The sequence below is a fragment of the Scardinius erythrophthalmus genome (assembly GCF_964197995.2).
Source record: "Scardinius erythrophthalmus genome assembly, chromosome: 1".
In the NCBI taxonomy this organism is placed as follows: domain Eukaryota; kingdom Metazoa; phylum Chordata; class Actinopteri; order Cypriniformes; family Leuciscidae; genus Scardinius; species Scardinius erythrophthalmus.
This window is the reverse complement of record NC_138221.1, coordinates 14,280,664-14,306,513: the sequence shown is the minus strand read 5'-3', so window position 1 is coordinate 14,306,513 and position 25,850 is coordinate 14,280,664. Positions and strand designations below refer to the sequence as shown.

At 43.3% G+C, this 25,850-nt stretch overlaps 1 protein-coding gene across 2 annotated transcripts in view; it reads left to right on the top strand.

The window, feature by feature from the left end:
• The window catches only part of LOC308690717 (uncharacterized protein), a 56,451-nt gene extending 31,324 nt beyond the window's left edge, over positions 1-25,127 (top strand). The window contains exons 2-5 of one of the 2 annotated variants that reach the window (XR_014030179.1): positions 13,130-14,254; positions 20,987-21,273; positions 23,406-24,328; positions 24,491-25,127. Coding sequence is in view for 1 of the 2 variants with exons in the window: in XM_081365375.1 (XP_081221501.1) it covers positions 2,470-2,524 (55 nt within the window). In the remaining variant the exon portion in view is untranslated. Of the gene's footprint in view, positions 1-2,469; positions 2,832-13,129; positions 14,255-20,986; positions 21,274-23,405; positions 24,329-24,490 lie in introns of those variants that run through there. The other variant, XM_081365375.1, reaches the window with a different exon arrangement.
• The last annotated feature ends 723 nt before the right edge of the window (positions 25,128-25,850 follow it).

The following is a 25,850-nucleotide window of genomic DNA, read 5'->3' as shown; positions in this document are numbered from 1 at the left end:
AACTTAAAATACAGGCATATATTTGTAGATGTGTTCCTAAAATTATGCATATATTTTTACGCCTGCATGTGATTGTTTTAAACCCGTGTTTAGACCCGTGTTTCTCCCGTGTCCGACCAGACCCGCACCCGTATCTGACACAGTTGGATATTTTTCACCCGTTTGAGCAAAATTTGCGGATCACCCGTCCCATGCAGGACTCTAAGCTCAGGCTCCTCGGTTGCAACAGGCAGTTCTCCTGCCTCGGCTGCAGCCGCCGCCTCCTGTTCCTCCATCAGCCTCAGCTGCTCTTCACTATATTGCGGCTCGTACAGATAGCCACGAACATCTGTTTCGAGCAACAGACTTTCAAAATCCTCTTCTTCCATATCATGTGTAGTTCCTTCAGCCATTCTCGTAAATTCCCATCTGACTCCATAAGCGTTTATAAGTTTTGTCCCACCCACTGATCTGTAATAGGCCTGTAGGGTGAGTGGGTCCCACCCCCTGGAATAATGAGGAGCTAGTGTTTGTAGTCTCATACACTATTCAATAAAATGTGATTTCCTGCTTATAATGACGCAAAATTACGATTTTTACGTCATTATAAGCAGGAAGTGAAACACTTAAATTCGTATTTCTCCCATCTCAGGGAAAAATAAAGGAAAAATCCACATCCATTATAATATATGACTGTTTTTCTAACAATACAAAGCTTAATGCAAATGGGTGAAGTGTCCCTTTAAATGAATGAATGTGTGTATTGTAATGTATGTTTGAATGTCTTTCAGGAGATTTTAACTCTCCTGTCAAGCTGTTGGTGAAAATAAGAGCTTGTTCTTCAGTGATTTACCTGGTTAAATAAAGGTTAATAAGTTACACAAAGGGAAAACAACACATCAGGGATGGAAATTAACTTTTTTGTCCACCGGCCACTGTGGCTGGTGGATTTCAAAATCTACCAGCCACTCAATGTTTTTACCAGCCACTTTCTTATTTTTAACCGACAATGTGTAACTGCATGTGAAAATTAATACCACTTAAAAATGAAAATTCTGTCATCATATACTCACCCTCATGTTGTTTTAAACCTGTATGAATTTCTTTCTTCTGCTGAACAGAAAGGAAGATATTTAGAAGAATGTCAGTAACCAGACAGTTTCTGGTCTCATTGACTTCAATAGTAGGAAAAAAATATACCATGGAAGTCAATGAGACTAGAAACTGTCTGGTTACTGACATTCTTCTAAATGTTCAGCAGAAGAAAGAAATTCATACAGGTTTGAAACAACATGAGGGTGAATATATGATGACAGAATTTTCATTTTAAAGTGGAGTATCCCTTTAAGCAGTTTATTTAATCTCAAGTCTCAATGAAATACTGACATTTTCTATTTCTCTCCTATACACTCTTTCTCTCTAATATATATATATATATATATATATATATATATATATATATATATATATATATATATATATTTCTCTTTTTTACCTGGATGTGGCATTTGGATGATTCGTGGTATTTTATGGCTTCCAGTTTTACGTTTTTAGTCCCAACAATGAAACTATTAGGCCCTGTTTACACGAGAACGCTCGCGGGTGAAAAGAGAGAGTAAAAAATATTTTATCAGATGTGCCTTTCATTTAGACGGCGACGGCGTTTTGGGGGCTTAAAAACGCAAAAAAGTGAAACCACCCTTCAGAGTGGAAATCTTAAAAACGCTCCACCGTCGCGTTCCCGAATAGCGTTCGCGAATAGCGCGTCAGGCGCGAGTGATTTCAAAGTTAAGTTAATGCAAAGATGTTTTCTCTGCAGACCTCTTAACCAGCTCCTAACGCCTGCGATGTAACGCCACATTTTTTTTTTAAAGTGTGCCTCCTCTAAAAGTGTCCGCCGTCTGTGTGAAACAGTATGCTATTTTTATTTACCCGCCACGGTGGCCGGTAGGTGAAGCGAGTTTACCCGAATTTGGCTGGTGGCGGGTGCTAATTTCCATCCCTGCAACACATGCATCTGTACAACGTGTTAAACTGTATGCTTAAGAGTTTATTTGAAGCGCTGAATATGAAGCACTTTTCCTGCAGCAATTTCATCAATTGGTTGTTGCATTACTAGGTATAAAAAAAAAAAAATGTTTGTTGTGTTGTTGTGGCTTTGACAAAACCTGAGAATCTTAAATTACATGATCACGGTACTGAAGAACAAAGAGGTTGGTGTTTATTCTTGATTCCTCATTAATTCTTCATGATGAAGAACATGCTGATGCTCACCAGATTTACATTGTTTCATGACCAAACTAGTATTTTATAACACGAATCATCTTCATGACATTAAAATGGATCATAATCGTGCACAGCAGTTGTCCACCAGATTTGATGAGATTAAAATGACTGTTGAACTCATCAGTGATCTTGACTTTGAGCTTCACTTATCATTTCACATTTGTCTCTCATTTGAAATCTCACATGATTTAATGTTTCTTTTAGACACATGGACGCGAACGAGAAAGGAAAAATGTGTGTAAATGTAAATCAAGTCTGAAGATTCACATGAGGATCCGCAGCAGAGAGAAACTTTACACATGTGATCAATGCGGGAAGAGTTTCACTCGGGCCTTCGTTCTGAAATCTCTTCTGCTTTCTCATTCAGAAGAAGAGCACCAGAAAAATTACACCAGAAAAAACACTTTCATGTTCAGGAGCTGAAGAAGAGGCCGTAACACTTTTAACAGAGACATGAATCTGACAATAATTTTAACTCGTTCAGTGTTTTTCAGAGATCTGTCTCGTTAGTTTTATGAATTTTTGCACTTCAAGTAATGATGGATTAAACTCATTATAATTTTATCAACAGCTTGTTGTTATTGTCCAATTTTATTGTCTGCTGATTCTTCTTGCTTCAGGAATAATTCTATAATTTTCAGTTCTGAAAGCCAAATATTACGTTTGCTTCTGGGACTTCCCAGCAAACACAGAACGTTCCCCTAACGTAAAAACGTTCCCCGGACGTAAAACACGCAGATGTTTTTGTATAATGACCTGTACAGAGCTCTGAAACTAGTTTATGCAGCATTTAATAAAATTGAACAATTGAATCCAAGCGCATTACATTGTGAATGTGAAAAGCACAGAAATCATAAATTCTTGGGTTTGTTTATATCTTAATTTACTGCTCCTCTGCTCTGCACACGCTTCTCCAACATGCGTTGTTGTACACAGTGCAGTGTTTCCGGGATCTACGTCAGAACGCTGCCTCGTTATTGGCCAGTTCTGCGTCAGGACCATGCGCATTGGCCGACGCTGGTCATGTGATCAGCACAACGCATGCTGAGTCTGCGTTCTGACGTAGAACAACTTAAACAGCAGTAACATGTCAGCCACTTTTGTTGTGATCAACTGATGTCTGGGTAGGAGAATGACAGAAGAAATTGATGAATGAAGTTGTTATTTTTGTTTTGTTTAGTTTTTGCGCACAAAATATTATAGTCGCTTCATAAACCGCAGTCTGTAAATTTTGCAAAGTTATGCTCTTTTTCGCCATCTCTGTTTGAAATCTGCTATTGCCGTTATTTGAGGAATTATCTTTACGAGTGTTGTGCATCAGCACGGCTCCTCAGCACGGATGAATAATGTCTTGAGGTGTAAGTGTGGGCTGTCAGTCAGTGCACCAGTGTGGATATTCACTGTACTTCAGAATTACAGATACGACCTCCAGGAAGTATTTCCAAAATAAGAAGGAAAATGTCACACCTGAACAAGTAACATGTCAGCCACTTTTGTTCTGATCAACTGGTGATTAAATCTTACGATCTTAAAATTAGCTCAGATCACGTCAAACCGTGCAAATTATTATTGTTATACTTTGTTCTCAAATTGTTAATGTTATCAACACTATGTGACTATGATACATAATGTGACTATGTATTTAAGGCTATAAATGATCTGCCACCTGCAGCAACTTCACACGCAAAATAGCCTACTAGCGGGACTCCTTCTTTATGTATACAGACGTGACGTAATGATGTAGAGATGAACCGCGGCAAGCTCGTATTTCCTGTGGAAACCCACCAGTACCACTCAAATTAGAACCCATTAAAAGCTTACCGCTGTGAATCAGGCTACGGTAAGGAGATGAAAATGTTTTATAGGTGGGTCTAAAACAGTGGTTCCCAATTCCAGTCCTCGTGACCCACTGCTCTGCACATTTTGTATGTCTCCCTTATTTGACACACCTGAACCAGATCATCAGCTCATTAGGTGAGACTCCATGAAAAGAACTGAGTGTGTCAGATAAGAGAGACATACAAAATGTGCAGAGCAGTGGGTCATGAGGACTGGAATTGTGAACCACTGGTCTAAAAGACCATTTTCACCTGAGATTCAGACCCAGACAGCAACCTAGTGCTACCAGATGTGGGCCAGATCTGAGCCGACACTATGTTGCTGTCTGGGAGACAAATTACAAGAGGGACAAAATGACTTTAGAAAGATGGCAGCATCATTATTTATTGCTAGGTCTGTTAGTTATATCTGTTGACTTTAGCAATCTTTGTTGCGTAATAAACAAATGGAGACAGTTGTCTCCAAAAAATGGAGAGAAGCACTTTTCATGTTTTTTTTATTTTATTTTTTTATTTTATTTTTTATAAATGTTAGACCAAAACGACAAATAAAAATACATTTATAATGCTTTTTCCTCAGCATCCGTCTGTCTGGTGGCAGACGCCAGTATTTCACAATATGAAATTAGAAAAAGAAATCAATTAAAAACTAACTTGCAAATGGCCCGTAACTAGACAGAGGCCAGAAAAACCTGGTGCTTGAGCACTACCTATAAAAACAAAAGGCAGATTAGGTAACCTAGATCAAACTTTATTACATTCATTAATCAGGTATGATTGAGATGAGTTCACCAATAGCCTACATATTAAAGGAGAACTCCGGTCAATTTTAACATTGAGCTAATTTTTTTGTACATTTGGAGTGCTGTCAGTACAGAGAACAACGACAAAAATTGGTGTTGCCTACACTTATCTTCTTTTTAAAATTTGCACCCTGTTGACTTCAATGGGGCAAGTTTTAAACCTGCTTTTAGCCTCTTAACATCCTTGATCATGTGAGTGATTCCTTCTGAGTGAACGCGGGTGAATCTGACTGCAGTAGATGTGAAAGAAATATATAAAAAATGATGTTTATTCAGGCAGCGCACATACCTGTATTTACATCCTGTTTTCGGTCGAAGTCCACAGTAATCGATTGTCGAGTTCACGCGCATAGGTTTAGTACCTATGATCACGCGCGTGAACTCGACAATCGACTACTGTGGACTTCGACCGAAAACAGGATGTAAATACAGGTATGTGCGCTGGCTGAATAAACATAATTTTTATTAATATCAGTCCCGCATTACTCAGACTAGCCTTGAATGGACTCCATGCATGTCTACAGTTTTAACTAAAACTATAAGCAGTGAATTTTCTTTTCCCTGGACATGTCTGGCCAGGATTTTGAGATCGCCCAAAATGTCCGGGATTCGGCTTTTGCTTTCTACATTCGTCATTCATTATGTGTACATTTTTTGACACTGACACGTATGTGCCAGCTTTGCAGGTCATGCATTCAGCTTCAAACGGATCCCGACTGATACGAAAACACAGGAATTTAAGCAATGCTAAAAACGCACATAAACCGATCACTTGTTTAGCGTTCATGTACGTTAAACACTACATTCAGATTCACCGATTTGAATGAATTCAGTCCGATTGAAACAACACTGTCACGGGAAGTCAAAAGGTGAGGCGAGGATTCAAGTGCAGAAAGGAATTTTAATGAATAAACAACAAAACAGACCAAAAACCAAAACTCCCTCGTGGGGGAAAAACAAGGCAGGCAAATACTCAAAACATAACACAGGGGAAAACAGAGACAACGATCCACACAGACTGCAAACAAGAGGGAACTAATAAAGGGAAACTAATCAGGGGGAACAGGTGGGAGAACTCAAACAATAATCAGATAACAAGTAGGGCGGGGCTAACAATGACACAAGCACATGGCACAACATAACAAACACCCAAGTGCAGAACAAGACAAGACAGACATGTGACATAACCCCCTCCATAAGGAGTGGCTTCCAGACACTCCACTAGAACGGGGGGGACAGACCAGGGCGGGACGGAGGGACAGGCCAGGGCGGGACGGGAGGGACAGAACAGGGCGGGACTGGAGGAACCAACCAGGGCGGGACGGGAGGAACAGACCAGGGCGGGACGGGAGGGACAGAACAGGGCGGGACGGAAGAGACAAACAGTCCATCAGGCGGCCAGGGTGGAGCAGATTGTCCATCGGGCGGCCAGGGCGGAGACTCTCCCTCGGGTGGCCAGTGCGGAGACTTTCCCTCGGGCGGCCAGGGCGGAGACTTTCCCTCGGGCGGCCAGGGCGGAGACTTTCCCTCGGACGGCCAGATCGGAGACTCTCCTTCGGGCGGCCAGGGCGGAGAAGACCCCTCGGGCGGCCAGGGCGGAGAAGACCCCTCGGGCGGCCACGGTGGTGAAGACCCCTCGGGCGGCCACGGCGGTGAAGACCCCTCGGGCGGCCAGGGCGGTGAAGACCCCTCGGGCGGCCAGGGCGGAGAAGACCCCTCGGGCGGCCAGGGCGGAGAAGACCCCTCGGGCGACCACGGCGCAGGAACTGGAACAAACCCCACCGGCTCAGGCACTGGGACTGGCACCACCGGCTCAGGCCCTGGAACTGGCACCACCGGCTCAGGCACTGGAATTGGCATCACTGGCTCAGGCACTGGAACTAGTCCCACCGGCTCCGACTCAGACACCACCGGCCCAGGAACGGACATAGACACAAGAACAGGCACCAGAACAGGCACAGGAACAGACACAGGCACTGGAACAGACACTGGAACAGACACTGGAACAGACACTGGAACAGACACTGGAACAGACACTGGAACAGACACTGGAACAGACACTGACTCCTGTTCAGGAACAGACACTGGCTCCGGCTCAGGAACAGACACTGGCTCCGGCTCAGGAACAGACACTGGCTCCGGCTCAGGAACAGACACTGGCTCCGGCTCAGGAACAGACACTGGCTCCGGCTCAGGAACAGACACTGGCTCCGGCTCAGGAACAGACACTGGCTCCGGCTCAGGAACAGACACTGGCTCCGGCTCAGGAACAGACACTGGCTCCGGCTCAGGAACAGACACTGGCTCCGGCTCAGGAACAGACACTGGCTCCGGCTCAGGAACAGACACTGGCTCCGGCTCAGGAACAGACACTGGCTCCGGCTCAGGAACAGACACTGGCTCCGGCTCAGGAACAGACACTGGCTCCGGCTCAGGAACAGACACTGGCTCCGGCTCAGGAACAGACACTGGCTCCGGCTCAGGAACAGACACTGGCTCCGGCTCAGGAACAGACGCTGGCTCCGGCTCAGGGACAGACGCTGGCTCCGGCTCAGGGACAGACGCTGGCTCCGGCTCAGGGACAGACGCTGGCTCCGGCTCAGGGACAGACGCTGGCTCCGCCTCAGGGACAGACGCGGGCTCCGCCTCAGGGACAGACGCGGGCTCCGGCTCAGGGACAGACGCGGGCTCCGGCTCAGGAACAGGAACAGACATCACCGGCTCAGGAACAGACACCACCGGCTCAGGAACAGACACCACCGGCTCAGGAACAGACACCACCGGCTCAAGTGTGTGTGTAGCCCACACACACCACATGGCTGTGGCCATAATGGCCAGTGTCGCGGTCACTGAGGGCTCAGGCTCAGGAACAGACACCACCGGCCCAGACACAGGCTCGACGGCGGCCATCTTGTCCGAAGACCCAGTCTTGGTAGTGACCTTCTTGTCCGAAGACACAGGCTCTACAAGCGTAACGTGAACAGGTTCAGTGGTGGCCATCTTGTCCGAAGACACAGGCTCAGCAGACGTGACGGGAACACTCTCGGCGGCGACCATCTTGTCCGAAGACACAGGCTCGACAGGCGTAACGTGAACAGGTTCAGCGGTGGCCATCTTGTCCGAAGACACAGGCTCAGCAGATGTGACGGGAACACCCTCGGCGGCGGCCATCCTGTCCGAAGACACCGGCTCGGCAGACTTGACATGAACAGTCTCTGACTGGGCAGACGTGACGTGAACAGTCTCTGGCTGGACAGACGTGACGTGAACAGTCTCTGGCTGGGCAGACGTGACGTGAACCGTCTCTGGCTGGGCAGACGTGACGTGAACCGTCTCTGGCTCCTCCGCAACGGAATCCTCCGGGATATTGGGGAGGCCGGAGGTCTTCCTCCTCCTCCGCCGTCTTCGATGGTGAGGTGCAGGTTCAGGTCTGGACGGAGTTAATGGTGGATGGAGCTCTGGGCTGGGCAGCAGCGATGCGTTCTCTGGGCTGAGCAGCGGCGATGCATTCTCTGGGCTGGGCAGCGGCGATGCATTCTCTGGGCTGGGCAGCGGCGATGCATTCTCTGGGCTGGGCAGCGGCGATGCATTCTCTGGGCTGGGCAGCGGCGATGCATTCTCTGGGCTGGGCAGCGGCGATGCATTCTCTGGGCTGGGCAGCGGCGATGCATTCTCTGGGCTGGGCAGCGGCGATGCATTCTCTGGGCTGGGCAGCGGCGATGCATTCTCTGGGCTGGGCAGCGGCGATGCATTCTCTGGGCTGGGCAGCGGCGATGCATTCTCTGGGCTGGGCAGCGGCGATGCATTCTCTGGGCTGGGCAGCGGCGATGCATTCTCTGGGCTGGGCAGCGGCGATGCATTCTCTGGGCTGGGCAGCGGCGATGCATTCTCTGGGCTGGGCAGCGGCGATGCATTCTCTGGGCTGGGCAGCGGCGATGCATTCTCTGGGCTGGGCAGCGGCGATGCATTCTCTGGGCTGGGCAGCGGCGATGCATTCTCTGGGCTGGGCAGCGGCGATGCATTCTCTGGGCTGGGCAGCGGCGATGCATTCTCTGGGCTGGGCAGCGGCGATGCATTCTCTGGGCTGGGCAGCGGCGATGCATTCTCTGGGCTGGGCAGCGGCGATGCATTCTCTGGGCTGGGCAGCGGCGATGCATTCTCTGGGCTGGGCAGCGGCGATGCATTCTCTGGGCTGGGCAGCGGCGATGCATTCTCTGGGCTGGGCAGCGGCGATGCATTCTCTGGGCTGGGCAGCGGCGATGCATTCTCTGGGCTGGGCAGCGGCGATGCATTCTCTGGGCTGGGCAGCGGCGATGCATTCTCTGGGCTGGGCAGCGGCGATGCATTCTCTGGGCTGGGCAGCGGGGATGCAGGCGGGTCCGATGTATCCCACCGAGCACGATGGTGGAGATACTTAGCGAAACCCGGGAAGTCTAAAATTTCCAGCCCCTTCATCTCCCACTGAGGCAAGGGAACATCCAAACAAATATTAAATACATCTTTGAGGACTATATCCCCAAGCCCGAGTCCCTCTGCAGCCGCGCTGAATTTCCGGGCGAAATCCTTCACCCTGGTCCCCTGCTGTCGGAGGGAAACCAACCCGCTGAGTTTCATGATTCGCTCCAGGTGAGGGCAGGAATCCCTTTGCTGAATCCTCATTCTAGGTGGATCGTTCTGTCACGGGAAGTCAAAAGGTGAGGCGAGGATTCAAGTGCAGAAAGGAATTTTAATGAATAAACAACAAAACAGACCAAAAACCAAAACTCCCTCGTGGGGGAAAAACAAGGCAGGCAAATACTCAAAACATAACACAGGGGAAAACAGAGACAACGATCCACACAGACTGCAAACAAGAGGGAACTAATAAAGGGAAACTAATCAGGGGGAACAGGTGGGAGAACTCAAACAATAATCAGATAACAAGTAGGGCGGGGCTAACAATGACACAAGCACATGGCACAACATAACAAACACCCAAGTGCAGAACAAGACAAGACAGACATGTGACAAACACCTTGTGCATAAACATAATGAATAGCGACGGCAGAAAGTAAAAGCCGAATCCCGGACATTTTGGGTGATTCCGAAATCCAGATGACATGGCCGGGAAAAAGAGGACGTTGCATGGTCACCCTGGAGACATCATACGTGCTTTACATATACTGTCCTGTTTCACACAGGGACGCAAGAGGAAACCCGGCAGCTGATCCACTTTCGATCATATTTTTTTGCCTGTTATGTTTACTTTATTAGCCAATAAAGACAGATTTTTGTTAACAAAGAAAGTGTTTCTGAACATCAGTGACATTCAAAACAGTGATAACTGAAACAGATATCAAAACACCATGCAGTGAGTATAAAAAATATTAGTAACGATGTATGATGACGTAACCAAGTGGTGTCTCATTTCATAGGGGTTTGTTTTCACCCCTAGCGCTTACCACTCGGTTTCGAGGGACAAGGGCTAGGGGTAAGACGAAGGGGTAGGGGTAGGGGAAGGGGTAAGACAGAGAATTGGGATTCAGCCTAAGTGCTATAAAAGTGTCCCCGCGCGCCAGAGCGATTGAGTGCACGCACTGAGACGAGAGAGGTATGTATCAACTCGTCTTGGTTAAGGGAATGACAGTTTAATATGAAAAATCTGTGAAGTATCCCTTTAAGACTCTTAAAGGGGGGGTGAAACACTCATTTTCAGTCAATCTCATGTTAATCTTGAGTACCTATAGAGTAGTATTGCATCCTTCAAATCTCCAGAAAGTCTTTAGTTTTATTATATTTATAAAAGAAAGATAGACTGTACCGAGTCTTTCCGGAAAAAAACGAGCGGCTGGAGGCGTGCCGTGTGGTCGGAGCTAAAGCTGTGCTTATGCGCCGATAGCTAACAACACTCAGACAAGTGAAGCAGACAAGCAGTTTTACTCACCGCCTGCGGTTCCAACGCACGACCGTGAACCTTTATCATTGTGACTGCTCGATCCTTAAGCATTTGACAATCTGCAAATCCGTCGATCTGGGCTTTGTTTATAAAACAATCATCGTCGAAATGCAGGGAGCAAACAAGATCACTTGCACAACTCCGTTGATGCTCTGAAAAAACAAACTCCATCCACTGGTCCCTTAACGCCGGGTTCTTTGGGAATCTGTGCAGGGTTGTCTTGCCCTGGCAACCAAAAACACACTTCTTTGGTGACACTGACTTCCCTAAAGCCTTAGCCGAGCACAGCGCTTTGATGGGCGAACTGCTTTGGCTCTCTTCTCTTTCTGGTCTACGGATGCGCCTTTCTGGGAGAAGTGCCCTTAGGACCCATATAAGGAAATTCCGCCCCAGCTGACGTCACGCAGGCCCAACTGGCCGATACTCGAAAAAAACTTTCCGAAACTTGTGACAAACCGGAAGGAGAATTTTTGCCACAGAAATACTCCTTAAAATGTACAATTTCATTTTTGAAACTTTGTCCAATTCTTTAACAGTGTAAAAAACTCAGTATGCACGAAATAGCACCCCCCCCCCCTTAACGTGGATTAACAAAGAGATACCGAAGAACCAAATTTAGTACACAATATAGCCCTACCTTAATAATAAAGCATACTTTGTAGAGGCAAACAGATTAAATCAGATTATGAACAACACCCATAGAAAACCTTTGTAAAACACTCAACGTGCAATAGTGCATTGCATGTTCAATAAGGTGTATAGGCTACTGAGTTATAATATCACTGTCTTACTGCATTAACGTTAAGCTTTTTCTTTATGATAGGCTCTATGGGAGGAAAACTATATACAGACACACAAAGTTTCACGTTAAAGGCTTTTTCCTTCCTTAGAGCCTGTTAAAAAAGAAAAAGCTCAAGGTTAAAATTCGCAGTTGCGTTCATGTCAAGTCAAGTCATCTTCATTTATATAGCGCTTTTAACAATGTTGATTGTTCCAAAGTGGATTTACAGTGATAATATGAAATGACAGTAACAGGCCAGTTAAACGCGAACCTGTGAGATCGCTAATGGCGTGCACATGCATATTAAGAATGAAGTCTAAAGGTATGCACGTTTGAATATATGTGCTCTTTCCCTACAAATCAACCCTCAACATACTACTTATCTACTACATACATACTTATCGTAATCCAGCACCCGGGAACCTGCTGATTCCTCATTCCATTGACTCCCTTTCATTTCTGCGTCACTTTGACAGGGAATAACTTTACATCTGAGGCGTTTAAAGACTCTGTTTGTACATTGTTTTTTTCTAAAGAAACATGACAATGTATAAAAGGCTCTATTAACTTGTATCTTACGTTATGGCCCCGTAGAAGCCTTTTAAAAAAAAAATAGGCTAATGATTGCGTCATAACCATGTGACTCTCTGTCGTACAGCAGAAACATTACCATATAGACTAGAGGAGAAGCTCGCAGGCAGTCAGGGTGGACGTGGAGGCATAAAGTCCGATAAAGTCAAGGGAGACGCCCATAGAGAGTCATAAAGTTGCTCCTGCTCCTAGCTCATGGACAGCTTCTACTCACGCTCTCCGTCTCTGAAAGATTCGGAAGGGAATGATTCAGATTTCTCTCGGCACAGCTACTAGAAGACTTACAACTGTCAGACAGGTTGCTCACGTCACATCTACGTCGTCAAGCTAAGTTTGAGGCTGTGCAGTACGCTCAGCCATCAGGAAGAGAGTGCTTCTAATTAACTTCACTTTTCTCCATTGAAATCTATGGGGTGCTGTGTCCATTTCTTATACTGTCTATGATGATATCTCTCAAGAGTAGCATGTACAGAGTGAACAGCAACGGTCCTAGTACTGAGCCTTGTGGTACGCCATACTGAACTTGTGATTGATAAGACATTTCTTCATTTACTTCTACAAACTGATCACGGTCAGATAAGTATGATTTAAACCATGCTAGTGCAATTCCACTAATGCCAACATAATTTTATAAGTCTATTTAAAAGAATGTTGTGGTCAATAGTATATCTGCAGCACTAAGATCGAGTAACACTAATAGAGAGATACAACCATGATCGGATGATAAGAGCAAATCATTTGTGACTTTAATGAGAGCTCATATTTTAGGCTTATTTTGATCTAACTACTCTATACATAGTTTACCATCTTTGAAATTTGAACTTGGTTATAGCAGCTGTCTATTTTAATGTGCTTTCACTTCTTTTTATCTCTTTGTATTATTTGGATGAATAATAATATTTTTCTTTCATGTCAGACCTGATGGAAGTGAAGAAGGAGAGTGAAGAACTGAGTGAAGTGAAGGAGGAGGATGAAGAACTGAGTGAAGTGAAGGAGGATAGTGAAGAACTGAGTGAAGTGAAGGAGGAGAGAGAAGAACTGAGTGAAGTGAAGGAAGAGAGTGAAGAACCGAGTGAAGTGGAGGAGAAACATCATGTCAAACCTGGAGAAACACCTTTGAGTCGCTCAAAGACATATTTCACCTGCACTCAGTGTGGAAAGAGTTTCCCAACCAAACGGCGTCTTGATGTTCATATGAGAGTTCATACTGAAGAGAAGCCGTTCACATGCGATCAGTGTGAAAAGAGATTCAAGACCAAACAAAGTCTTGAGATTCACATGAGACTTCATACAGGAGAGAAGCTGTTCACATGCGATCAGTGTGGGACGAGCTTCACACAAAAACAAAATCTTAATGTTCACATGATGATCCACACTGGAGAAAAGCCTTACGCATGCGATCAGTGCGGGAAGAGTTTCACACAATCATCACTGCTAAAGAATCACATGAGGATCCACACCAGAGAGAAGCCGTTTACATGTGATCAATGTGGAAAAACATTTCTTAGGGCATCACAATTGAGGAGACACCTGGCAGTTCATACAAAGGAGAAGCCGCATTCATGCTCTGAATGTGGAAAGAGTTTTTCACTGCTGTGCAATTTAAAAGTACATCAGAAAATTCACACTGGTGTGAAAGAGTACATGTGCTTTGAGTGTGAGAAGACTTTTACTTTAGCGAACAGTTTAAAACTGCACCAGAGAATTCACACTGGAGGAAAACCTTACAAGTGTTCACACTGTGACAATAGATTCAGCCAGTTAATAACTCTGAAATCACATGAGAGAACACACACTGGAGAAAAACCTTACAAGTGTTCACGTTGTGACAAGAGATTCAGTCAGTCTGCAAATCTGAAAACGCATGAGAGGCACACGTCTGATCAGTGTGGAAAGATTTTCTGCCTTAAAAGACAATTGAAGCTTCACATAAAGATCCATGCAGTGGAGAAACCAGATCACCACTGTTTTCAGTCGAGTGAGTAAAGAAGATAACTGAAGGAACCTCTCTCCACATGGATCGGCACAGTTTGAGATCACAGTAAGTAGCTCATCTTTATGTGCTGAGCATTAAAGTCTCTCCTGTGTAAGTTAGTTTCCTAACATCCATGATAAGCAACAGGACATCTTGGTGGTTTCTTGCTATCTGCTTCACATTTTTCACATTATTATGAGATATTGAGTTATAATTATAAGAAAGTATCTCATTATTACGTAAAATTTTCATAATGAGAAAGTACCTCTTCTATTCTGACATGTGTTTGTTATTATTAATTTCATTAATTAGTTGCAGCCCTAGTTTATTTAAGTTGGTTTTGATCAGTTTAAACAATTGACGAAAAATAGTTTGTTGCTGTGGCTTCGACAAAACCTGATTATTCATGTTATACTGCGCGATTTGAAGATTTCGAGTTACAGATGTCACAATTCTGCATGCCCTACTATTTGAACTTATACTAAATATGTGTCCACAAGACTTTTGACTAATGGATGTTGTCACCTAGAGTTTTTACTTAAAAATGATCTGAAAATCATCCTGGCTAATCATTCACATAAAACAATACATTGGTTTAAATTTTGTAAGACACTTTTTGTTTGGAAAGGCAATATGCATGGGGGCGTGAATGATCATGAATAATGATGTGGTACACACCCAAGATGATAATGACCCGCATAATGACCCGCATAATGAGATTTCATTCAAGTGTGTCACTGAGCCACAAGAAAGAATGCAAGGACAAAAGAATATGTATATATATATATATATATATATATATATATATATATATATATATATATATATATATATATATATATATATATTAGTGCTGGGCAACGATTAAATTTTTTAATCGCGATTAATCGCATGATTTTCTGCGATTAATCGCGATTAATCGCAGTATGCGCAAAATTCAATAATGAATTCAAAAGTAGTGTATTACATACTTTTATTTTTTCAAAGTACTGCTATATGAACAAAAGTGCAATAACATTTGGTTTGTCAAAACTTTAAACAAATAAAGTGCTTTTTTTTACAGCAGTTAAAAGTTAGTAGCAGTTAACATATTTCTTGTAAATCTTAACTTAAACATTAATGTAATCAAATTAAAATTAATTATAAAACCAAAACTATTTGCCACTGCCAGGGCATTAACGTTTTGTTTAGTTTGTAAAAAATAAATAAATTCCAGAACCTCGATCATAACATTATAACTAGCCCCTTCCGAACAACAGTTATACAGGTTGAGTGGACAAAATTAACTTCATTTATCCATTCTTCCAACTTTACATTTACTTACTCATCTGCACCAAGCCAGTTGCTAAGACACACAAGGTCATTCACATTTTCAGATGATAAAGAAACTCTCTTCTTCTGTACAATATGACCAGCAAGAGAAAACAACCTTTCACAGGGTACGGATGTTGCAGGTGTGGCCAAGTACTTCTGTGCAATGGAGGCCAGCCTGCTGTGTGAGCCTGCATGTTTGGACCACCACTGTAATGGACAGGCCTCTGTACTGATGGTGGGCTCTTCTCTGTATCGACGCACATAGTTCTCAATTGAGTCTTCCTCGGGTTCAGAATCAGACTCTGATGAAGCAGCCAATAGGGCAAACTTTCTCTTTGGTGGCTTTGATGTTGTTTCTTCCACAGGTTCCTCTGCAACAACCCTCTGTTCCTTGAGTAAGTTAGTGACTGAGGCCCACACCTCACCTCTCTCAGCTCTGGGTATACACTTGAGGTCCTTGAATCTCGGGTCTAATGCGGTTGCAATCTTCAGATATGCAATGTTGGCATTTTCCTTGCGTGTCTCCAGGTCTGTTTTGAATGTAGACTTGAATTTGACCACATAGGCAGGGTCATCATCTGAGCTCGCCATCACCCGAGAGAGATGGCAAAAAGCAGGCAGAACCACAGAGCATGAAACATACTTTTCTCCTCCCAGAAGTTCAGTCACATACCTGCAAAAAGTCAAACCCATTTCACTCAAATGTTTTGCATTCACTTATACACAAAAAAAATGTCCTCATATTCATGCTTACACACACATACAGACACAGTATTTCTCTCTCACATGCACTCAGACAAGACAGTGAGAAATGACGTAAAATATACCTGCAGGGCTCCAGTAGCATTTCCAACCTTTGCAGTTTGTCCATTTCAGCTGTTGTTGGCATGGCGATCTTCGTGTTGTGTGTGGTGAGGACATCCCTCAGTGGCTGTTCGTTTCTGCGGACACTTTTTATCATGTCCAGAGTCGAATTCCATCTGGTTGGAATGTCTTGTATAAGCGACTCCTTCTTCTGTCCAAGTTCAATTTGTTTTTGTTCTAATTCTGCAGCACTTGCTGGGCTGTGTTTGAAATGGCCCACAACCTTTCTGCATTTGGCCAGGACATTGTCAAACGCGCTTGTGGCGAGCAGGACGAGGCCGAGGGCCGTGAGAGGGCGGCACGAGGCCGGTGGCGTGATTGCTGATGAGCGACACCTGCGCGACGCACCGGTCTCGAATCTCTCACGGAGGAGCGGAAGCATAAAGGAGGAGCGACGACAGTGAAGAGAGAGAGAGGACAGGCCTGATTTTTATTTGGATGTGTTGTTTCTGTTTTGTGTGTTGCCAGCAGTCGTCCGTGAGGGGCTGCTGGCTTTTACTTTCATTTTTGTATTTGTTTATTTGGTTATTAAAATGTTTAAGTGTTCGCCGGTTCCCGCCTCCTTCTTCCCGTAACAACATACCTCGTTACACTGGTGCCGAAACCCGGGAAGAAGGAGGAACGCGCTGTCAAAGAGCCCTCGCCGCTGTGGAATCCGCGGTGCCATCGAGCAGGGCGGGCAGTTTTCGTCGCCATGGACGCTCGAGGCGGGGCGCTGGAGTGAGTTGCCGGGGGGATGGACGAGCTCGCTGCCGGCCGCCTGGGTGCTGGAGGGGCGGCTGCCGTCCGTGAGGGAGCGGAGGAGTCGCCGCCGTTCGCCGTGAGCCGGAGCCTGCTGTCGTCCGCCATGATGGGGAGGAGCAGGGAACGGGGGACTCCTGCCGTTTGCCCGTGTCCGGAGGAGCCGTCGCCATCCACCAGGCGTCGGAGGAGTCTCGTGCCGTCCACCGAGGGCTATCCAGCGCCACCGCCAGGCACCGCGGAGAAGATCGCCCAGTTGGTGCAGGGCCAGATGGCAGCGCGTTGTGGGAACCGGACCAAGAATTTTTTTTTTTATTATTTTTTTTTCTCTTCTCTCCCCTCTCTCGTCTCTGTCGCTCCTCATGCTTCCGTCTCCTTTCTCTCGCCTCGTCTGTCCATACCCCCAGGTACCGCAGCCGCCGGGTCCGGTCTCCCCGGAGGAGGGGGAGGGGGGGAGTAGAGCGCAGTCTCGTGGGTACCCCCCGGCCTGCGAGGGGCGATGGGGGTATGTGGCGAGCAGGACGAGGCCGAGGGCCGTGAGAGGGCGGCACGAGGCCGGTGGCGTGATTGCTGATGAGCGACACCTGCGCGACGCACCGGTCTCGAATCTCTCACGGAGGAGCGGAAGCATAAAGGAGGAGCGACGACAGTGAAGAGAGAGAGAGGACAGGCCTGATTTTTATTTGGATGTGTTGTTTCTGTTTTGTGTGTTGCCAGCAGTCGTCCGTGAGGGGCTGCTGGCTTTTACTTTCATTTTTGTATTTGTTTATTTGGTTATTAAAATGTTTAAGTGTTCGCCGGTTCCCGCCTCCTTCTTCCCGTAACAACATACCTCGTTACAGCGCTGTTGTGCAGAGATACTGTGACAGAACGCTGGAGACTGTGCGCGACGCAGGGAACGTGTTCAAAAGGCAGATGTCTCGCAGCAGCGATCATATTTCTTGCACTATCTGTGCTAAGTGTGCTTACTTTATTTGAAACGTCCCACTGCTGTGCAACATGAATAAAATGTTCAGCACACGTTTCCGCAAAATGTCTCTCTTGCGTTTTCATTACAGTCAGAGCATGTGAATGCAGTTCCCATTGTTCATCAATGTAATGCACTGTAACTCCGAGGTAATTATGGTTACCCAGCGATGTCCAGTAGTCTCCGGTGAGGGCAACAGTTGGTGCACATTGTAACGCCGTCGCCTTTATAGTCCTCTCCTTTTCATACAATTCGTGTATTCTTCTTGCGATGGTGCGTCTTGGGGGAGGCTCACACGTGCAGTCATTCGCTGCGATCCTAATAACATTCTTCAGACCGACATCTTCCACAATACTAATCGGCCTGCATTTTGTAGCGACCCACTTCGCAATGGCATTTGTTAGCTTGTCTTTCTTTTGTTTGTCTATAGTTCGCCCACATGCTGCATCCAATGTAGTCTGCCGAAGCCTTCCTCCACTGTTTGTTTGAGGGTGTGATTTGCTGGCATCAACAGTGTGCATTGCATTTAAGTGATACTTCAGACTCGAAGTACTCCGATGATAAGAAAATTCAGCTTTGCAGTGGTTACAAATAGCTTTAGTTCTATCAACTCCACCATGTGGAAGAGGTTTAAAATAAAAATGTCCATTTAAGAGATCGGTACCTTTTTCCATTTTTCTTTCCGCACCAGATATTTTCTGTTTCGCGCTGCAGCTCTCTTAGGCTCACAACAAATGCTTTCATTGGTTGAGACGCGTGATGACACCCATCCAAAGCAGCCAGTAGCTTACTGAGAAACATCCCACCCCTCCTATGACCCATGGTTTGTGTTGTATTCGGTTGTATAGTCTATCTATGGTATGTGTATTCAGACGCAGTGAGCAACGGACTTTCAAAATAATACTAATAAAAAGTACGTTAATGCGCGATAAACTAATTGTCGGCGTTAATTAATTAATGCGTTAACGCGATAATAACGCGTTAACTTGCCCAGCCCTAATATATATATATATATTAGAGGTGGGCATAGATTAATTTTTTTAATCTAGATTAATTTTGAAATTAATCTAGATTAATCTAGATTAAAATGGCTCATTTGAATTCTGCCGAAGGCATTCAGAATATGTGTGCTACCCAAATAATGACTATAAAAGTAAGTCTTTGAGAACGGGTTTCTCAAGCCAGGTGGCGCATTAGACCAGGGGCTCATCTCCTGTTTCCAAAATGCATCACAAACTGCTTAAGAAAGCTGTTTTACATAGACTGTAAAAAGTTACTACTGTACTGTTACTGTCCGTAGGCAACATTAGGTAGGCCTATGTTATTATCAACTACTATAAGCTATAAATTAGGGATGGGCGATATGGACTAAAATCCATATTGTGATATACATTGCAGCCTCTTGCGATAACAATATTATAATAAAACCATTTCAGAACAGGTTACACAGACCCTGCTAAACAACTGCTAAATGTTTTTTTTTTTTTTTTAAAGGGTGCATGTAGTTTTGAGAACATATATTGTGCAAAACTGTAAGTATACAACATAATTTTAAGTACACCTAAGACGCAGGTGTACAACATAATAGCTGCAGAGACTTAAGTAGGTCTAATGTTTATTATGGCTTGGAGCTTATGAAACCCCAAATATAAAATTAGAATATTGTCTAACTCAGTGGTTCCCAAACCTGTCCTGAAGGCCCCCCAACACTACACGTTTTCTTTGTCTCCCTAATCAAACACACCTGATTCAACTCATCAGCTCATTAACTAAATTAATCTGGCTGCAAGTATACTTAGCATTTTTTTTCACCAGGATAGAGCAGTTTCACAGGCTTTTATCATGTATCCTGACTCAAATAATGTGTTTCTAACAGCAAACACTCAGAATAAAGTGAGATGATCTGCTGATGATCCTGAATGGCTTGTTGAATGAGTGTTGATAGTCTGAGGCTCATCAATATTAACAGATCTGCTGAAAACACTCTTTATTTCATGACAATAGTTCCTGTTTTCACCTCATTTATTATGCTGATGTCTTCAGATCTCCTGTAAATTGACACTCAAAGCTCATTTCATTGGTGTCAGCAGACTGATGGTATTTTTTTGCTTACTATATGACTGATTATTTCTGTCTTTTATGCTTTTAAATGTTTTTCTTACAGTTCTTTACTACTTTTCTAGACATATGCCGTTATTTTAACGAAATAAAAACAGAATAATGTTAGAATTTGAAATACAAATTGCTTTACGATAGACAGACAGATATAAATGCTTAACTGTGCAAATTAGTATATGGGTCACCGTCAAATACAAAAAGGGGTTTATATAGCAAAAACAACAACAATCTCTCACTCTCTCTCTCTCTCTCTCTCTCTCTATCTATCTATCTATCTATCTTTCTATATATATACACACACACACATATATATTTATGTTTAATTTCCAGTCATAGACCATATTTAGAACAAGAATCATTTGATGACACATTCAAACACTGTATTTTAGGATCATAGCACAGCCACAAAATTCTCATTAATTTTTAAGTCTTTATACTTTGCCACTATCCTTCAAACCACGTTTTTGTCAGCAATAAGTTTTTAATCATTTAAAAAATAATAAAATTTAGTATGATCTCTTATTCTTTTATACATTTTAAAAAAAGTCAGAATAATTATGTTGTTTCGTTTTTACATACAGATGTTACGCTGAATGATGATCCAACATTATTTCACCTATATTTTGACAGTTTGTTTTCACTAAAGTTATTTGAAACATTTGCATTTACTGGGTTTTCTATGTATACAAAATCACTTTTGTAAATGTAATATCAATCTGACACTAAAATTAAACATCTGGTCTTTAACCCTATTAAAACAAACTCAGTAATTGATATATTTTTGATTTTGGCAGATCAGCTCCTTCCGCAGCTATTAAATCATCTGTGAAGCCCCTCCCACAGCAATTACATCATCAGTGAAGCTCCTCCCACAGCAGTCACATGATCAGTGAAGCTCCTCCCACAGTAATTCTCCAATAAATGCTGTAAATTCCCATCAGCTGCAAGTGAAGACGAGCATCAGAGCATCAGGAAGAGCTGAAACCTGCAAAGACTGAGTTTATTAAAGAGGACAGTGAGAACATGAGTGATCCAGAACCCTGCAGAATGAAACACACTGAAGATCCTGAAGAACAAAGAGGTTGGTGTTTATTCTTCATTCATTCATGATGCTGGAGAACATTCATGTTAGAAACATTCAAGCACATTTAGATAAACAGTTAAACTATGAAATTGGATACATGGAACATTTCAACAAATGTTTTAGTAAAGGGGAAACTTTCATACTGATTGTCAATATCAGGTCAAACGAAATAAAATTTTTGCTCTGGTTTATATTTGGTTCGCAATTTTTGTTGGACATATCTCAATATACGTAGTTTAGTTTTTTTATTACTATTATTAGGGGCCAAGCACCGAAGGTGTGGAGGCACCTATTGTATCTGTTCCTGTTCTTATTCTTCTTCTTTCTGTTGTTCTTTTTCTTCCGACTGGGAGTCTATGGCAGCCCATAGAAACACTTGAGGTAAAGTTATGAAATTTGGCACACACAAAATTTGGCACACACAAAGGACAGTCTGAAAAGTCACCATAGCAAATTTGGAGTCTCCAACTCAATCCCTCTAGCGCCACCAACTGTCCAAAGTTTCACTCATGTTTATGCTAGTAACTTTTGAACCACAAGGGCTAGAAACAAAATCCCTTGGCTCAATCCGATTCGATAGCACCCTATGACGTCATCTTCAGTCATGGAAATTTGTCTGCCATTTTGAATTATCTTAAAAACCTACTTTTTAGAACTCCTTCTAGGCCGATTTTCACGATAATTGAACTAGATCATCTACAGACCATGCTGACAAAAAGTTATGGAATTTATAATAATTGATCAAACCGTTCTCTAGTACTGCACAAATTAATTTTACGTAGCGCTTGCGAACAGTCGTAAGGCTGCATCTCTGTAACGCTTTATCGGATTCAGACCAAACTTGGTACATGTCATCACAAGCATGACCTGAGGCTACATGCTACATTTCTACACAGCACCACCTACTGGTCCGGAGATATCAAAAATGGCTTATTTTGCCTATAACTTCTGAACAGTTTGTCCAAAAATCATAAAATTGTTACGAAACTTGGTATGGGTCATCAGCACGATGTCCTGAAAGAACCTGAGAAGTTTTGAAACAGTGCCACCTAGTGGTCAAAAGTTATAACAAAATTTACAAAAAGGCTGATAACTTTTGAATAAATCTGGCTATTGAAATGCCACTGGTCTTAATAGATTCCTTGAGTCAAGCCGGGAACATAGATACCAAGTTTTCCTTATTTGGTCGAACTTCCTGTCCGCCATCTTGATTTTCATTCAAAACCTACTTTTTCGAACTCCTCCTAGACTGTTTGTCCGATTTTCACCAAAATCCAATCGTATCATCTCCAGACTGTGCCGACTAAAAGTTATGGATTTTGTGTCGGTAGACGAAACCGTTTTCGTACACCGCAGCAGCAAATTTGAGGCATGATGCCAAAAGGACTATTCAGGCTTTATCCCTGCAATGCCTTAACATATTGACAACAAACTTTGTATGTGTCATTGTCACTTCACTCTGACCACATCACATCAGTTTTGTAACTGCGCAACCTATTGGTCGAAAGTGATAATCCATTAAATCATATTTTTAATTATTGTTTATGCTTTTTCAGCCATTTTGCCTAAAATCCTCTTAAAATGCCTTTAATTGCTCATTGTTGCAGTTGGTCTGACACTTTCAGGCAGGTCTTGTCATCTTATTCTGCTTGGCTCCGGTAACTGCTGCTTGCAGCTATATTTATTATTATATTTTTTAAGCAATAAACAGTAAACTGTATCAATTAAATTCAATTTCCAGGATGACAGGGTTGTAAGTGTAACTTAAGCCATATCTGATTATTTGTATAAGTTGTATTAATTAATCATAAATGATATAAGTCATAATCTTTGACTAATAATCATACTTATGAGTTTGTGACCGTGAGATCAGCATTATTGGCCGGGGTGAAACTCTAAGTGACACTGGAATCCAAATGAACCAGTAAAATATAATGTAAAGAGTTATATAGTGTAATCAAATGTAACACTTCTCTTTAAAATACAAACAAAACTTTGATTATTCTAACACATAAAACTAATATCTAACACAATTATCAGATCTTTTTATGTCCTTTCACTTCATATTCCTCTCTTTTAATTATTTCTGTTGTACTGAAAATGAAATCACTTTTTCTCTTTGATATCAGACCTGATGGAAGGGAGCGAGGAGAGTGAAGAACTGAGTGAAGTGAAGGAGGAGAGTGAAGAACTGAGTGAAGTGAAGGAGGAGAGAGATGAACTGAGTGAAGTGAAGGAGGAGAGTGATGAACTGAGTGAAGTGGAGGAGGAACATCATGTCAAACCTGGAGAAAAACCTTTGAGTCGCTCAAAGACTAAAAATACATTTTTAAAGAAAGAAAGAGCCAAAAAATCTTTCACCTGCACTCAGTGTGGAAAGAGTTTATCAAGCAAACAACATCTTGAGATTCACAAGAGAGTTCATACAGGAGAGAAGCCGTTCACATGTGATCAGTGTGGGAAGAGTTTCACACAATCATCAAGCCTTGAGATTCACATGAGGACCCACACTGGAGAGAAGCCGTTCACATGTGATCAGTGTGGGAAGAGCTTCACACAATCATCAAGCCTTGAGATTCACATGAGGACCCACACCGGAGAGAAGCCGTTCACATGTGATCAATGTGAAAAAACATTTCTCTGTGCATCAAACCTGAAGACACACCTGACAGTTCATACGAAGGAGAAACCGCATTCATGTTCTGTGTGTGGAAAGAGTTTTTCACGGCGATGTCATTTACATAGACATGAGAAAATTCACACTGGTGTGAAAGAGTACATGTGCTTTGAGTGTGAGAAGACTTTTATTACAGCGGACAGTTTAAAAAAACACCAGAGAATTCACACTGGAGAAAAACCTTACAAGTGTTCACACTGTGACAAGAGATTCAATCGGTCACAACATCTGAAATCACATGAGAGGATCCACAGCAGAGAGAAGCCGCACACGTGTGATCATGTGGGAAGACTTTCACTAAAAAGTCACTTAAAACTCGCCTGAAGCGACACATGAAGATCCACACAGTGGAGAAACCACATCGCCACAGTCACGGTAAGTAGTACCCCAGCTAACATAATTTTTTTATAAGAACGTTCTCCATATATTCAGAACAAAAAATATTCAGCAAATGTTGGTTCTGGGAACGTAAAAAATGTCCATGTTTTTATGTTAGTTGTTTTTAGTTATGTTTATGTTATGTTATCTTTATTTTAGACCTGATGTGAGAACCAGAGAGAAACCTTACACATGTGATCAATTCGAGAAGAGCTTCACGGATAAAGGAAACCTTAAGAGACCCACAAGGATCCACACTGGAGAGAGACCATACACATGTGGTCAGTGTGGGAACAGTTTCACAAGTAAACGCAAACTTAGGAATCATATGAGGATTGTTGTATTTGTATCCCGCTGTAACCTTATAAATCATTCTAAAACATTCCCATAACCTGTTACAATTATAAATTGCCCTTACCTACAGGTTAAAGAAGATCTAATTTCTAGGGATTGATCAGAAGAATTCACTTCTGGGCCTCTTGCCAATACGACAGCATCCACACCGGAGAGAGACCTCAATGCGGGAAGTTTCACTCAGGCTTTCACTCTGAAATCACATCTTCTAATTCTAAAGAAAGACCATTTATCTGTGATCAGTGCGGTAAACAGTTTCATTGGGCATCAGTCCTGAAGAAACACCTGAAGATTCACACAAAGGAGAAGATTCATTAGTAATATTACAGCAGAAAAGACACGGCGGTGTGTGTTTGTTACAAAGCGACCCCTCCGAAGGTCTGCTTTGGGAAACGTGAGGGTCCGTTTCTGAGAAAATAAATGATGGCTCTACCCACAACAGCACTATTGTGCAAGGTGTAATTTATTGTCAGCACCGAAAGATATATACAAAAAAAAACTCCCAAGATTGCTGGGGTGAAGATATTTACAGTGTGGCTTCAAACCCCCAAAATACAAAGTAACAAAGAAACAACAAACTGGAAAATAAAGATGAACAAATATAAATAAAATATTCAAAAAGGGTATCCTCAGTATACTCGCTTCACTGAATCACTCACGGCACCACAGTTGCACGCTTACGTTCGACTTGGTTAACAAGTCCTAAATGTGAGTCTGGCCTCCTCTTTTATAGGCCAGACTCCGCCCCCTCCATGGACATACCATTGCCTTAGTAATTAAACCATCAGTCTTTTAATTAGACTTTAACTATATAAATAATATATAGTTTTAAATAAATCCTCATACAAACAAAATAAACATATCAAACAAAAATAACAAAACAACAACACATATGTCTGACTCTCTTTCTTATTTGTCAGTCCCCCTACAAACAACAAAAATGGTTTAACCGGACTCACAGTGGTGTGCGCTGACGCGGCGCCAACAGTGACGTCATAAGTGTGCGCCGCTCATTCGATCGGGTTTGCCGGCGCCACCAGTCCGTCCAGCTACAACAAACCCTCGCGACACACGACAAACAAATCACACAATACATGACACATAACAAGATAACAGAGTGTGGTGTACTCTGTATGACCGGAAATATTATAACAGCAGGGGATTG